Below are 17,289 nucleotides of genomic sequence, written 5' to 3' on the forward strand. Positions count from 1 at the left end.
TTGAGTAGCCCTGAAATGAAGGTCCAGGTCAGCTGCACCTTCACACTGATGCTGTCTTTTCCTTTACACCCAGCCTTCACTCCTACCATCAAATAAGTAGACTCTTTCTCCGAGTGTTCATAGCATTTACTCTTAAGTCTACTGCAGGGTCCAGCACCTGTTGTTAGGTCCTATAATTGATTTTGCTTGCCTTCGTAAGTCTCTCATATTAGACACTGCACTCCCTGAGGTCAGATAGAGGTGCAAATGCATCTTTGGGTTCTATAAGGTTTGCACCTGGCAAACCATGGATGATTTATAAATGCTTGCTGAACTGAATCAAGTTTTACCTGCCAGCAGCTGCTGGGGTGTTTTAACATAGCCCCTGTGACTACCAGGTAAAAATGAGGGCCTTAAAGTAGATTTACTTTGAAAAGTTGCATGTAAACTGACTCCCCCCCCCCCCCCAGTAAAACCAAAAGCTTGAAAGCTTTATGGGGAAATTTACTATTTAAAGGAAACTTCATTGAGAATCCTCTTCAAAAATCATGAATAAACTCTTAATGTATCTTTTGTATAAAACCTTATAGATAAATAAGCAAACCAGGGAGACTGGAATATAGTGGAAAGGTTGTTAGATAACAACCAAAAGCGAAGGGTCTTATTCCTGATATTTAACCTTGGACCTTTTGCGGAAAGAAACAGGGGTGTAAATGAACTGTTTGTTTGAACTCCCTCCTTGCTACTAAGGAGCTGACTAGTTTGAGGCAGTTCTAGCTCTCAAAGTCTCAGTGTTCTTATCTATATGAGAGAGGTTTGGACTCAGAGTATCTTATGGGACATTACACTGTAGTCTACTGTGTTCTAACAGAGAGAGCTAGGGGGTGAGGAGGGGTGCGTCATCTCTGGATATATGCTATAAAGAGTGTGTGGGGTGTGTGGTGTGTGTGTGTGTGTGTGTGTGTGTGTGTGTGGTCCGCAGGAGGGAGGAGAGGTTATCCGATTTCACTTTTAACAAATTCAATTCGTTTAACATAAGTTACAATTAGTATTAAAAGCTAGTGACTACTTTCAAAGTAAATTCCCCAGATAATGGCAACTGAATTCTGCTTTTGCAAAGTGGAGTTTTCAATACTTTTATATACAAAAAATCTTCATTTTGAAATAATTTCAGATTTACAGTAACATTTTTAGAAAACAGTACAAAGAATTCCTGCATATCATTCACCCAGATTCTATAAATTTAATACATATTTGTTCTATCATTCTTTCTTTTCTCTATTTTTTTTCTGAAGAATGGAGAATAAGTTACAGATAGGTTTTTCCTTTTACCTCTTGATTCTTCTATGTGTTTTTCCTAAAAACAAAGGCATTCTTTTTCAGAGCCACTGTACAGTTATCAAAAACAGTAAATTAACATTGATACAATGTATTTCTAACTTAAAGATCTGATTCAAATTTGCCAGTTGTAACACAACATTCTTTGTAACAAAGGAAAAAAAAAAGCTTTTCTACATAATTAAAAAACATCTTTAAATTGAGTGTGCAGGGGCGCCTGGGTGGCTTCGTTGGTTAAGCGTCCGACTTCGGCTCAGGTCATGATCTCACAGTCCGTGAGTTCGAGCCCCGTGTCGGGCTTTGTGCTGACAGCTCAGAGTCTGGCAGAGCCTGGAGCCTGCTTCGGATTCTGTGTGTCCCTCTCTCTCTGACCTGCCCCCATTCATGCTGTCTCTCTCTGTCTCAAAAATAAAACGTTAAAAAAACAAAATAAATTGAGTGTGCAAAACTTCTGTAATGTTAAAAACAATAAAAAAGGAAGAAAATGTTATGCAAACATTGCCTTGAAAGACATAAATAGGAAAGCGGGCATTTGTAAACTGCTGAAGCCAGTGTAAGGAACCATCTCAGTAGCTCTGTTCCTAGAGGTCAAGTCCCTGGGCTGGTGTCCAACAGGAGCGAAGATCTGTGTTGCTCCTGAAGGTCAAGGAGGCCAGCACCCTGAGTCAGGCTCCCAGTCCCACCAAGGAGGATCTAAATCTGGGCTTCCCCTGGCCCTGCTTGTGTTCTAGGACCCCAACATGGCTAATTCCTAATGGGGTGCCACTGAGAGACAGACAACAAGGAAGCAAAGTAATCACACTTTCTATCCTTTACTGAGAAGATCTGAGACCTCAGGAGGCATGTTGGACAGTGAAACTGTCAGCCCTGGGTTTGAATCCCAGCTCTGACAACTACTAGCTGTTGCCTTTGGGCTAACCACTCTCTTTCTCTGGGTTTGTCTACTCACCTGTATAATGGGGTGGTTTCTGAGGATTAACCAGGGTAACATATGTAGTACCCAATCTGTGGCACTTCTACATCTTTCTACCCAGGTGTTGTGCTACCCAAACACAGCCATAACTATTTTTCCCAGATTTAGAGTATAAATTTATGATGGTATAGTTAAAATATAGGCTGCCCAGCATAGGTACAATGAACTAGTGTAGGTAACAATGAGATAAAGGGTCACGGGGTGGGATAGGACTCAGTGAAGCAGGAAGTCATTTTCTAGAGCAGCTGAAATCAATATTCAATGAGTGATCAATATGTCTATAGATAAGGAGGGACCAGTCACGTGAAGGAAGGTGCTAAAAGCAGAAAAAACAAAGTCACAAGATCATGAGTTCCAAATTGCCCATGTTGCTGTATACTCTAGCTGCTTTTCAGGTGGACAACTCTCTGGAGCCTACTTTAGCAAAAAGCTGCCAGATTTTATTTAACAATGACTAACAAGTGTCCCAAGCAATGTTGTGCAGATCATTCATTCATACTTGATGCAACAAATATTTGTCAAGCATCTACGATAGCGCTAGGTAATTTTTGCTCAACATCAAACATTGGGATGCATATCATACCCCCAGTATCCCTCATCCAGGCAGCAGGGCATGGTCCCAGGGACTCAGTGTGGGCTTCAGTTGGTGGCATCAGGAGAAGATTTAAACAGCCATCCCATAATCATTCAGTGAAAGACTGGCCACCACCCTTGGGTTCTGGGTAGTGACTGAGCATCATGTCCTGGCAAGGAGCATTGAGTCCCACCCACATTTCCCTGAGCTGCGGCTTCTATGTCAAACTTTCCTCCCTATCTATGAGATGCAGGACCAAAAGTGGAGATGATGATCATTTTGCCCTAAAAAGCAGATGCTTCATGATGGTTCTGGCTGATTCATCTCCAGCTTAAAGATGAGATTTCTTGGATTTTTGAGGCAACACTCTAATGATCAATTTTATAGGATAGTCCACCTCTATAACTCCACGGAAGAGTGCTCATGTAAATGTGAAGCTATTGCCTATTTCAGAAACACGTACCTAAAATTCCAACCAGTTAAATAAGACTGATGTCGAGCAAAACGACAGCCTTCCATAGCCACATTAGGAGCTAATCATTTCAGAAAATGTTGCCATAATTCATTTATGGAAACAGTGAGACTATTCCCCAAACAAGTGATAACGGGAATGGACTCATAGTCATAGCCGGGAAATGAAACCTCATATTAATACTTCCTAAACTTAACCGAACTCCAGAGGCACCTCAGCATAAATCTGCCTTACAGATTATTCTGCCTCACATATTTTTATCTATTGCAAATAAAGTTGAATTCAGATTATTGCTTCAGTCATTACACCTCGTTTCCATTTATTTGGGAATCAGGACAACCATCTGAAGCTTCTGTTTAACCAAGAGATAGGCAAAGAGATTCTTCTAAGGACATTAGATTCACTGCCTTACACTACAGCTCCTCTGAATCAGCCCATCAGCCTTCCCCCTGCTGCTGGCTGGCTATTCTTCAGGAATAGATTTCTATCCTCAGTGTTCACTGCTCCCATGATGTATTCACAACATCACACAGCAATAATGATTTTTATAAAATCCTTCAGCAGTTGGGACTACATGTGGCCTTTACATCTTTTGAAACCCAATTTGTCACCTTAGATAAAAATGGCCAACTCTTTGCCACTAGGGGAATTAACAGACATTTATTTATCTGACCATTCAGGTGAGCATGATTCTGCATTAATATGTAGTTCAGTTTATTAGTGTTATTTATAGCAGCTAAAATTTACTGAGTGGTTACTGCTGGCCATGCCATCTCCTGATATGTTTGTGACTTTTCCGGTTTTCAGATTAGAGAACCATGAAAATACAGTGACTTGCTTAAGGTCACACAGCTCTTAAGTGGTAGAACTGGGATCCAAAATACGAATGCTTCCAGAACCCACATTTCTAATCACCCCGCTGACTGCTTTTCAGACATTGGCCTAAATACAAGACATACAAAGAGGTGTGTATCCAAACAGGTGGCAGGGACCACCCTCTGGATGTACAAGTCAACTCTGAAAGGGAAACGTGCCAGCACAAGTGAGGATAAATGCACTAGGGAGGGAGATAGATTATCTTGCTATTAATACCCATGTCAACCCACAATGATGTCAGGTACAAGAGAAATTATACAACTTAGAACGGGGTTGTGGGTAGCAATCAGAAACTAAAATCAGCAATATGAAGCATGTAAGCAGTACTCACATGTAACAAAGGGAGAATAAGATGGCCTCCAAACTGAGAGGAGTTGTTACATTGGTATGTAGGCTACTGGTATATTTGCCAGTAGACGTGCAGTATTGTAATGGTTGGCTCAAACATAACCACCCCTTGCCCTTCTGGGAACTTCACTGACTTTGAAAAAGCCCCATGTAGAGAAGTGATCATTTTGAAACCCTGGGCTGTGTTCATTGAGAGGCTGACAAGAGCCAGAGGAAGAATTACCAACCTCCCTGCTAATCTGGCTCCTAGTACCATGCATTAAGCCAACTAGTAAAAATCATTATGAAGTTTTTGCTGAAAGGGCAAGTGTAGAAAAACATGTTTCTAAACAGAATAACAGTCTTTGCCATTTTTTTCCAACTTGCATACCATCTGGAAATTCTGATTTTTTTTTTCAAAGGGTAGGAAAGAAATGTGCTCCAGGCACAAATAAATGTTTACAGCTGAGTTATAAACCGAGAATGGTGGGGCTTAAAACAGACAGTCTGGCAGTGATGGAACTCAAGCTGCAGTGAGACAAATAATGCTGTGGGGAACGGGCCAGCTTGTTTTGCACATTGGCCCTTGTGAATGGGAAGTCTTGCTTCCCACTGACCTCATCAAGCAAATGTTTGGGAAGAAGTCTCCACATCTGGGTTGGTTCTAATTCTTAGAAGGCAAAGGGAAAAGATGAAGCAGAACGACTCTCTATCTTGACATTCTGAAGGCAGCCTTCACCTTTGGAAACTACAATACCTCATAAGAAGTGTCAGCCCGTGGATGCTTGTTAAATGGAGTAACTGAGAGATGGCATGATGATGTCAGTGACAACTAATATTCCCGGATCTCTTATTAACTGCCTGATGCCACACACCATGTTTTACAAGCACTGTCTCCTTTATACTAGATGCCAAGTGTGAGGAGTTCCATTTTACGGATGAGGAATTGGTGGCTGAGGGAGGACAAATGACCTGCTTATGTTCAAGCAGCTAAGTGATGGAGCTGACAGTTGTAACCAGCTGGACCAACTCTAGAGTCATATGTTACACAGAATCTGTCGATGCAATGTTACCCAAAATATGCCCAACCCTTGGTCAAGACAGAAAGGCTGATCTATTGGGAGTTTGGTCTCTTCGGCCTCATCTCCTATAATTTATAGTTGCAGAACAGTCCAATGAGAGCAGACATAGGTTTGCAAATGATACAGAGTAGTAGGCAAACTTCCATAATGGGTCAGGTAAGAAATATTTTATGCTTTAGTGGGCCATCTCATCTCTGTTGCATCTACTCAGCTCCATTGTTGTAGTGCAAAAGCAGCCATAGGCAATGAATGAATACGGCTGTGCTCCAATAAAACTTTATTTGCAAAAACACATGGCTGGCCTGATTTGGTTCATGAGATGTTATTTGCTGACCTCTGATATAGAGGACACCTTGACTTTAAAATGAGTGATAGGTTTTGAGAATGATCCATGAAATTCTACTTGGGAGTTTATTCTTTCTTAAGATCAGTGCACAAATTGGCTACATGTGATGTGCCCTTTAAAAGCTCTTGTATTCTTTGCCTCTGGGCCTAGCCAATCAAACTGGATTCCCTTATGTTATCTGACCAGGTCAGAACACTGTATTGAATCTTCGTTCTCAAGGCTTATCTAATCCCAGATCTATAGAAAAAGTGCTCTGTGCTCTTGTAATGAAGATGTATGAGTTCATTCCTTTTAACATAGAAATACACTCGAGATGGTGAGTGATTCTGGCAGTCTGTGGGCTCCCTTTTCTTGATGTGAAACCCAACAACCAAACCAACCACATTAAGGTTTAATTGAAAGAGAGAATGGAGAAAAAATAAACCATGAACAACAACAAATGGAAAAGGGAAGACAAAGCCCAAAGAACACACTCTCCTAACTAATTAATCAAGTGCTTTGTTTCCACTAACATATCAGAGAGTGTAGGCTGCCCTGTCTATTAGACTCCTTTCCAAATCTGAGCAATGTAAACACTCCTAAAGACCAAGTAATGAAATCTCTATCGATGTGCCATCTTAGATGGAACTCACATACCCTTGTTTTGCTTACATTTTAATTTGCTTCTGCTGGATACTTACCCAGTAATTGCTTAATAAGATTAACCTCCCTGGCAATGTGTGGTGTATCTTGATTAAAACATTATCAGAGTGAAGGATTATCGTATACCACAAAAAAATGGAGGGGGTGTTATTTAATTAACTTATTGCCAATATATCTTGATTGTCTCTTTGAAACACTGGAAAACTAGTCGATGGGAATTGATTCAGGTTATCTAAATGTATAGAATTGGGGAGTGGGGAGGAGGGAGGTCACTAGGTAAAGAAATTGAAACCTGAGGTTCACTTTTTCAAAAAGACATAGGTGGCTGTGAGAAAGCCAAAATCTTTCTAGTTATTTTTTTAGACCAAACTTTACAACAGCTTGAGAGATCTGCTGTCTTTGGTCATAAGAAGAGTACTCTTTGGTGTTCAGAAAGGAGATGTTCCCAGTTTTCGTTCAACTTTATTTTAAATTCTCACACTTTTTCATGAGTCCTATTGACAGAATTCATTGGACAACAATTTGGCAACCATTTTACTATCTTGTAAACTCATTTGGAAAATAACTGGTGATGTTACAGGACTTAAAAAAGCATGTTGCATCTGAGGGGGAAAATTCTGGTCTTTCCAAAGGCACTGTGGAAAGTGTTTCTTCATTTAATTGAGAGACACTGTACTCTTAGTTAGGACTTGTTCTCCTCAGGGAATCTTCAGTTCTGCTGGTATGGGATGTTCAAGTGGGGGTGGGAGTTGGAAACAAAACTTAATCACAAATGCGCAGAGTGGCTGACCTTAACTTATGGAAGTTAGTGCCAATCTGTGAGTCTCTTCGGTAAAGGATGCTATTTAAGAAGCATTTGCATGTAACTTCAGAATGTATACATACCAAATATATACCTGTGCCCCATGAGCGAATATGTATATTCACTTTCAAATGTGTGTTCTGCATTCTTCTCAAGGGGCAGGGTGCTGCTGACTTGTAGATTAAAGGGAGCTTAGGGATCAGAAGCAGCAGAGACCCCCTAAAGCATTTCTCCAAGAGCAGCACCGTGGACCTCTTGGGCAGGATGATTCTTCGCTGTAGGGGCTGTCCTTTTACTTAACGGCATCTCAGCCTCTCTCTGCTAAATGCCAGTTGCAACTCCTCTAACTGTGACAACAAAGAAGTCTTCAGACACTTGCCCAATGTCCCCTGGGGGCCAAAAATGCCCCACAGAGAAACACCGTCATAAAGGAAACAGGAGCTGTGGATGGTGTCAAACACTGGAGGGAATGGACTACACATCAGAGACCAACAAATCTGGCTTCAGGCTTTTTGGTCAGTTAAGGCAGAACATGATCCGTTAAGGCAAGATATACTTTCCATTTTTAGATCTAGTTTTAGTTACCTGCTAATGGAAAGCATATAATTTCATCCTCAGATAAAACTTTTTCATGCTTACTTAAAGGTAATTTAGTGTTATGATTAGGATGGATGAGTAGAGCGATTCTTGAAGATGGGATACAAAGAAAGACAAAAAAGCTACACTCGATGCCATTAGGACAACTCCAGGGAGAATAATTTAAGCAACATTAACATCTCAGTATGACTAACGTGCATCTCTAAGGGAAGATGAATTCTGGAATCTTCTCTGTGGGAAATGATGGTGCTGAGGAATACCCCAACAACTTGCCCAAAGATGCACAGAGCACAGACTTGAGTTTAAGTCTGTACCTGCCTACGTGTTTGATTGAGGAAAGTTTCCAAAACACCCTGGGCTTTGTTTCCCTGAGATGATACCCTTCCTTTTAGAGCTGTTGAAACTAGGCAATGCTTAGCTTGGTGCACACCAGGTGTCCAGTAAACGTTATTTCCTTTCTTGTCTCTGAACTATCTCTGCGGGGTATTTTAAGAAACATGGGGGTAAACTGTGCTAGGTAAACTGTTCTGATGTGCTAGGAGGCAGAGTGGAAGAGTCTGTGTTTGGAGAAGCCCTTCCACACCATCTCTCCTGTTTGTGATTTCCATCCTGACTCAAGCACACCCCACAGTCTGCCATCGGCTGCTGTTGTTTTTTTTTTAATTGCCCCCTGTCTCTACCTCCTCACAGTCCTGTTTTTTCTCTTCCTTCTTAGCACCTTGTTAGCACCTATTTTTTTTTTCCTGCAAGAATACAGTTGCCTGATTGCTTCAATAAACATCTCCATTGTCCCCTTTACTGTTCTGAGGAGAGAAGCTTTGTTCCCTGAGTTGTCAAAACTCTGTTCTATTCTCTCCCAAAGCAGAACAGCTCAGAATCTTTCTCTTTCCTGCTAGGCAGCCCTTCCTCCCTGGGGAGGCTGCCTCTCTCCTCTGGGGAGTGGGCTCTGGTCTAGCGGCACGCGCAGCCTGCTGCTCTCGGCTTTCTTGATTAGGCAGGACTTTCTCCTGCTGCTGCTGCTGCCTCTCCAGCTGCTGCTGTTGCTGCTGCTTCTGCTCGGGCCTTGGGAGGCTTTCAAGTGGCTCCAGATAGCAGAGGTATGCACATTGGTCTGGGAAGGCGGGGTGCCAACTCTCAATGGCTCCAGCCAAACGCAGCTAACAGACAGGAACAGCAAACAGCTTTTAACAGGGGCACCTACGAAAGGCAATGGTTTTGCCCCCCCCCCCCCCCCATTTCTTTTCCTTTTTGTGTACCTTCCAAGATTTGGATTAGAAAACCTAAACCGGTTGGCGGGAGCTCTGAATTTCCCTGTGACCTCAGGAGGGCAAGCAGCAGCTGTAACCTCACCTTTGCCTCCAGATGGCATTGTTGCCACATCATCGCTTCCTGGTAGGCCGGTCCTTATCCCATTGTTAAAGGTGTGTCCATCTGCCGGCTGCAGTTGCCAATTGAGTCCGAGCAGATGCATTGCTGCAGGAGAGACAAAGTAATGAAAATATGAATAGATAATTCAGCAATGCAAATGTCAAGGGGGGAGGGCCAGGTGCCTCTTCCAAGCAATTGCCTTTTAAGGAAGCTGCACTTCAAAAAACAAAAAAACCCAAAAACAACATCAACAAAAAAACCCCAGTTTACCCCAGGCCTCAGGGATTAGCTAAATACAGAAAGGGAGGAGATCCGGGTGATTAGGTCTCCTCTCCCTGTGCTGCTGTTCACCACCTTTGGTGAGAGGATCGCCAAGGTGGGGAGAAGAGGAGGGGGAATCAGAGTTCAGGCTTCTCTACCATGGAGGAGAAAATGTCCCTCTGGAATCGCTGTAAAGAATACTGCTCCATCACATCCAACCTCTCCCACACTGTGGATGCAGCTGTTTTTAGACTGAGGGTCCAAGGGCGTTGACAAGGATAATTTCCCCCAAACTACTCAAAACAGTCAGTGTCGAAACAAGGCTCCCCAGATGGGATGGTCTGCTGCTGAGACTGTAGTTGCACTAAAACAGCAATGCAGCAAGTATTGCCCACAGCTGGACTGGCCCCTGTAAGCTCACCATTCTAGTTCAAGCTCTCAAAATGCCTTTCCTTTCCACCTCTCTTCCTGCTAAGTGGGTACCTTTCAGCCCACTGTAGAAAAAGCTCCGGGGTGGTTGTAGAGTGGGGTCCTTTCACAAAAATACTGTGATGATTCCCTCTCACACCCTGCACCCGCACCCATGCTTTCCCACGGGGACAGAGGGAGACGGAGTGCCAAGGTGCTATCTTTGCTAATGAGACAAACATGTTTGTAGGACTCTTGCTTTATTTCCATGTGTACTGCAAACCTTCAACACAAACTTCCTTCCTTCCCTCCTGTCTTTCTTGTCACCCTGTGCCAGCTCACCACTTCCCAGGTGGTTTCTCAAGCTCAAATCACCCCATCTTCCATGGTTCTGGGGGAGTTGTTTTTGCTACGTGGAATGAAAGGCAAATCCCAAACACCTGTATTCTTTCAAAGTCCCCATCTAAGAAATGCTTCATTTGCAGATAAATAAGGAGTACACTCCCCTGCATACTGCCCATTCAAACAATAACCACACTGTGTCTGTCTGGCATTTCAACCGGACATAGGTTGATGCTGTTGCTAGGGTTCCAGCGCTGCAGGAGAGAAAGGGTTGTTGACAGGGAAAGGTTCAGGGCATGATGTGGGATGGGAGAAACAATTAACCACAGGAAACGCAATTAACAATGCTTAGGAAATTGTTCACACGGCAATTAATTCTGCATGCCTACCACCACTTAAAGTCAGGCTGCATTCTATTAAGGTTAAAAACCTATCTTCAAACAATACAGCTCAGATTGATGGCCGCAGATTAATGTGCCAAGGTGTCCCTGTGTGTATATCTGCTTTTTAATTTTATTTTATTTTTTTGCACACTTCCCCATTTCAGAGCCATGTTTTTTTTCCCCCTATACATTACTTTGAAGTGTAAGGCAACTCTTTGAGATGATAAATACTAATAAGAATAAGTGACATTTACTATACACTTTCTGTCAAGGTAACACCTAATTTTCTCCTGCAGTTTATCCGTTATATGTAGGTCACTCACTTGAAGAGACCGGATTCTATTGCCTCAAATAATGACATATTTTCACTGTACAGAGGTCAGGAAATGAGAACTAATCGTGGCTGCTTCGAGATAACGATAGCTTCTGATTTGTAATTACTAGGTGAAAGGGAGCCAAGGAATTATCTATTTTAAAATGATTCCCCCTTTTTTTTTTTTTAAATGCTGCTCTTGGGTCTTGGGACTTGCCTTGAGCCTGCTTGCTGCTGCAGTGGAGGTGTGGTTCCCTCATGAAGGGTCTCCCTGTGTTTTAAGATATACACAGACCAGTACTGCAGGTGCAGCTGGGCTCAGGCCTAACAAAGCTTTGAGTTTCTCATCTAGAGAAGGAAGCTGTGGGTCTATCAGGCAAGAATGACAATCTGCCCAACACCCCATCAGTGTGAATCTCTTTTCAAAGCTGTTCCCCTCTTTGGAAACCCAGTCTTGGCACTCCAAGATGAGGAACATACTGCAACCATCAACTTCAACTTCGAAAGAACAGCAAGCAGACAATACCCTAATCTTGTGCATAAGGAGGGCATTCATGAAACTAAGTTCTGTTTGCAGAAACGCTCACCCCTCCCTTTTTGTTTCGGGTTACATAGCATCTTTTTATTAAAAAAAAAAAAAGAAAAGTATTCTGAAAACAAGAAGATGAGAGATGGGGTGAGAAGGGTTAGGGTCAGAGGAGACAAGTAACTGCTCAGACAACTCCCAGAAGTGAAAAGAAAATAAGAAAGTGAGATGGAGACAGGCAAAGGGGAAGAGCCAAATCTGCTGAGTGTAAGCTCTGTCATCCCAGCAGAAGCGAGGCAAAAAAATGAAACTCAAGTTTGGGCATATTTTCTGTTGTTGAACTGAACGTTAAGCAAATAAGTGAGAATTATATCAGGGGTATAACCACCTTCTTTTGTTTTTTGGGAGGGATGCTGAAATAGGCTTTTGTTTGTACTTTGTTTTTTTTTTTTTTTTTTTCTTGGTCAGCTATTCCTTCTCTCTTACTTGAGTAAGAAAATGAGAGTATCTTTCTGGCCTATGGGGATGGACTAAAGTGTCCTTTGGATAAAGAAGACCCAGGAGAGCTGTGAAGTAAATGAGCTTCCTGACTAATGAGAACTCTGTTTCTTATTCTGCTACTGATTTGCTATATGGCTGGGGCTGAGAAATCCGTGTCTCCATCAATCTCTCCCTTCACCTTCTGAAAATATTTCCCTTTACAGGTAGAATAATGGCTGCTGAGGGCTTGAGAGAGGTCAAGTGTCCACAACACCCTCGAAGATCTAGCAGAATGTCTTGAATATAGAAGGCATTCCATCCATAAATGTTTACCAGAATAGATAATGACATATGGAGTTAGATATGAGGGGCTGGATTGTAGGACATTATACTCTCACAAATCAAACATATGTAATAAGAGAGGCGTGAAGGGTGGACTACAACAGTGCTGGCAGCAATAGGGACAAGACTACAAAGAGAAGCTATTTTGGGTACTAGTGTTATCAGTACCTGCTGCCAGTCCTTGAACCCCTTCTATGGCCAGCACTTTAGGAGCCATTCTACAGATATTACCTTAAGATGTAGGACTTGCATCTCTGGTTGGTACTATCCCCATCCCCATTTCATAGACAAAGAAACTACTGACTATGAAGTTTGATCACTGGGGGATTTCACAATCAGAGGAAGATAACAGTGGAAGTGGCTATCTGCTTCATATTTCATAGTGATTTGGGTACAAATTATGGTTTGCAATGGAATCTCAGCAAACCTGGTCTTTTGCTCGAAACTCATGAAAATCTCACTGTGGTTGACGAATGACCATTTTCCATATTCAGCACCTCTTCCTGAAGGGGTGATATCTCCTGTCTTGCTGAATTCAGATATGGCCACATGACCTGGCAGCACACACTTTGTATACCTTTTTTCCTTCTGCCACATGGTCAACTTGGGTCTTGAGGAACGATAACATGGCTCAGACCCACGGCTGATGAGTGGGAGAATACAGAATGAATGAATGAATAAACTGTTACTGTTATAAACTGCTGAGAGTTTGGGGTTCTTTGTTTTAACAGCATGCCTGAGACTTCCCTAACTGATAGGTTCGCTTACAGCAGCCCCAACTCTTCCATGGGGCATACGTTCTAAGACTTGCCCTCCTGGTGGATGCCTTAAACTGCAGAATAGTACTGAACCCTATGTACACTATGCTTTTTCCTGTACATATATGCGTATGATAAAGTTAAACTTAGAAATAAGGCACAGTAAGAGATTACAACAATGACTAATAATAAAATAATTATAAAAATATACTCTAATAAAATTTATGTGAACGTGGTCTCCCTCTTTCTCAAAGTATCTTCATCTTGTGATGCTGTGAGACAATAAAATGTCTATGTGATAAGATGAAGTGAGGGGAATAATGCAGGCATTGTGACCACAGTGTTAGGCTCCTGCTGACCATCTGACCATATGTCAGAAGGAGGATGGTCTGCTTACTGCGGTTGACCATGGGTAACTGAGCCTCAGAAGGCAAAACTGAAGATAAGGGGAACTGCCATGTAAGTAAACTAAGATACTCCATTTTTATACAACAAGGCTCTGTGCATTCCTTAAAGTTATTTATTTATTGAGTCAGGATCCTTTCTAAAACCCAGCCAGGAAAAGTTAGGACTACTACATACTTAAGGCCACCAACCACAAAAATAGCTCTTTAAATATTATGTCATAGTATATCCAGCTGTGATGCACTCTAATTTGGACTTAGAAAGTCTCAAGACTTTGTGTGAACACTGGCATCATCAACTTACATTTTCTCCAACAAGACATCCTGGATGCAGTGGGGTGGTCCCCTCTCTCACTCTCCACAAATGCTCTAGCAGCTCATCCCAAAAGGTCCTGTTCAGACCATCCTAGGGTCAGAAGTGAAATGAGTTTGGGAGGTCCTCTCCCTAATGTGACTCACCCCTGTCGGCAGCCAAAATGCACAATTTATCATGACTTGACAGGCTCTGCTCCAGGGAGACCCTCAGATGGAACAGTGGGGCTCCATGGGTCAGCAAGGATGGAACAGGGAAAGGTTCCAAGTGGAAGTTCATGTAATCCAGGTGGCAGCTGGGAAATCAGCCACTAAAAACACAATAAGCAGCCAAACTCTGAAAGTATCTCCCTGGCTAATTGGAGAAAACTTTCACCAAGAGCTGAAAGTGAACCAAAGCAGGATGAATAGACCACACACAGATTCCAGATTTCAGCAAGAATAATAAACAGACCTACTTGGAGTTAGGGTGATAGTTCCTTAGCGGAGTTGCCTGTTTTTGTGCCACATGGGCTCTAAAAGAAATACTCAGAGGTAACCAAGTGAAGATTAAGGGAGAGGGGCTGGTTGCAGGTAACAGAATTCCCCAGCAACTGCAAGGACAGGAGATGTAGGCCTTGAAAAGTGGCAGCATGGAATGGGGGTTGTCTGAAATAGTAATTAGGGTATGTGTGGGTCCTGCTGGGTGCCACTTAGAACCTTCCATGTTCATTGGCTGGCAGAGGATCAACCTGACAAGAGAGTCAATCAATATGTCAGCAGTGCTTCTCAGAGAGCTGCTCAGCCCCTGCTTGTCAAGGAGGGCAAACACGGGGGCCACGGATGCTCTGTGTTTGCTGAGCAGGCCTCCAGGAGCAGGGGGTATCTTTAAAGATCAGGCTTGTCGATACATAACCGGAGGAAGAGATTGGGCTTTCCCTTTGAAAATGGAAGGCTTGAGGCCAAGCAGAGCTTAGGAAGTGGGAGGAGGGAGGCTTGCCTGCTGGGTCTTATAGCTCAGCATGCGGTCAGATTCACAAGGGCCTTAGAGATGATGGCAAAGCTCCTTCAGAGACCAGGTAGGCTGGGACTCCCTGCCCCTCCCCCGCCCCAACTGCATCAGCCAATTTAGTCGACAATGCCAGGACTCCTGTGGGAAGTGTAGCCAATTCCCCAAGTGCCACTGCTGAGAGGAGAGAACCACAGCAGAATAATCAGGGCTCAAATGCACAAACGCTAACCCTGAACTTGCACAGGGAATCTGCAAAGGCACTTTTGTAAGCTGTAGTCAAAATTAACACATGCAGATGAGCCTGCTCCATGAGGATGTTGACAATTAACAATTATTTTGGCAATGCACCAGGTACTGGGCTAATTATGTTAACTGCATCATTTTATTCATTACTTATCATTCAGCAAATATTTATGGAGCACCTACTGTGTGTTAGGTGTGTTCTAGGCTCCAGGAATAAAGAAGTTGACAGAAGGAGTTCCTTGCTCTCATGGAACTTACATTCTAGCGGGATACATAGAAACTAAACACACACAAATGAAAAGTAGAGGATGAATAGGGTTGGAGATGCCAGGGCCTGGGGGTGAGTAATTCATTTTTTTGTTCAGATGTAGACCAGTCAGGGATGGTGTCCGATAGATAACATTTGAGCCAAAGCCCAAAGGGAGTGAAAAAGCAATTCATGCTGACATCTGGGGGAGCTTTGAGGTTGGAGTGGGGTCAGTGGGAGAAGAGAGTGCAAGGTGGTGGGGAAGGTGGGTGGTAGGGAGTGGGTGCCCTTGGAGAGACTTTGCCATGTATCTAAGTGAGATCAGATGAACACCGGAAGATTCTAAAGAGTGTGAAAGTCTATTTATTTCCATTCTCACTCAGTGACATGGTAGTGTAGTCTACCTCTTCTAGATAAGGAAATTGAAGCTTAAGGAGGTTAAGTCACACGCCTAAGATCACACAGCCAGTAACCAGTAACCAGAAAGTCTGGAAGTTAAACCCAGACACATGTAACTGCAGAGTCAGAGCTCTCAACCCCCATACTGCCCTGCTACTGACTTATTCAACAGTCCTCAATAGAGGCCATTAGGCCCCTAATTCTCTAAGTGAACTGCTACTTAGTCAAGACTGAACAGGGCAATGGGCTACAGAATTACTTACTAAATACTGTCAAGGCTCACTCAGCAACAGACACCTCCCTTTGTAGGCAGTGGTTAGTCCTCTGATAAATCTGTCCTTGGTCAGCGACCAGCTTGCTACTTAACTGAAAGGAATCGCGATTGTCAATAGAAAATAAATCTGTTTGGCAACCTCAGTTCTCAGTCAGGCAGGCTAGCAATCAATATGCTTGGTGACTTTTTCCTTGGTCAGTTTGCTTATCATCCTTTGGGGACCTTGAATACGGTGCCCTTTTCTCAGAGAGGAAGGGGCCCACTGCAGTGGATTAATGGTATCCTTTTTAGGAACACTGTCGTGCCTAAATTAGCTTCTGCCTAAAAGAAGAGATACAAACAAAGCCACGTGGGATAACATTCACGGAAGTGCCTTAAGTCTTAAAGGAGTTTAAAAAATTTAAATATAAAGGAGTTAAAAAAAATCCCTTTCAAACTGCCTTGGTGGAATGATTTCTCTTATTCCACCCTCCCCCTGCCCCCACTGTATTGCAATACACTGAATGGAATGAATTTTCAAAGCACTGCAGGGAAGTTATGCCCACAAATCCCTTTACTAGTAATGGGATTTGTGTACCTATCTCCCAAGAATGCTCTGAAAAGTTACTTGTCTGTGTCTAACTTCCAGCTTGCAGCTTCCAAAATGGTTGCAAAGTTTCTGGCCTAGGAATGACACAGAAGAGGAAGAATGAGGCCCAGATAGGATACCAGAATCCTGACAGGACCAGCGGAAATGAGAGGGGGCTTTGGAGAAATGCACCTGAATTCACACCTCTATCTGCACTCTCTTATCTTCCAGCTGTGGTGCTAAAACAGGGATTTTGTCTCTGCCTTCCTAATGCTTGTCCCTTGCAAAAGCAGGGAGGCTTTCTGTCCCCTCCTGCACGTCTGCCAAGAGAACAAGGTGACAGTTGCGTGAGGCAGCTCTGAGACCAGGGAGCAGCGTGTTCTGGAGACAAGAAGAATCCACATGGAGGGAACCAGCGCATTAATCTATTTTCATGACAGGCTCAGGATAGTACAGCAAGTGGGAAGTGGTATGAGATTAATCAATTCCTGTGTTTGGAGGAAACAAATGGGACCCCTTGCAGCTTCAGGATGCATGGGGCCCCCAAGCTGGTGTGACTCCTACCCCTCGAGTCCCCTTACACCTGCCACTGTGCGCTGCAGGTGGTAACTCTGGACACTGTGGGGGTGTGGTGTCTGGTGTGCTCAGGTGACCTCTAACAA

At 43.2% G+C, this 17,289-nt stretch overlaps 1 protein-coding gene across 1 annotated transcript in view; it reads right to left on the reverse strand.

Moving 5' to 3' along the window:
* Positions 1 to 17,289, reverse strand: part of TENM2 (teneurin transmembrane protein 2) — a 982,382-nt gene that overhangs the window by 213,806 nt on the left and 751,287 nt on the right. Inside the window, exon 8 of the mRNA XM_053222896.1 lies at positions 9,359 to 9,481. Coding sequence (XP_053078871.1) covers positions 9,359 to 9,481 — 123 coding nt within the window. The remainder of the gene's footprint in view (positions 1 to 9,358; positions 9,482 to 17,289) is intronic.

Source organism: Acinonyx jubatus, chromosome A1, assembly GCF_027475565.1.
Source record: "Acinonyx jubatus isolate Ajub_Pintada_27869175 chromosome A1, VMU_Ajub_asm_v1.0, whole genome shotgun sequence".
In the NCBI taxonomy this organism is placed as follows: domain Eukaryota; kingdom Metazoa; phylum Chordata; class Mammalia; order Carnivora; family Felidae; genus Acinonyx; species Acinonyx jubatus.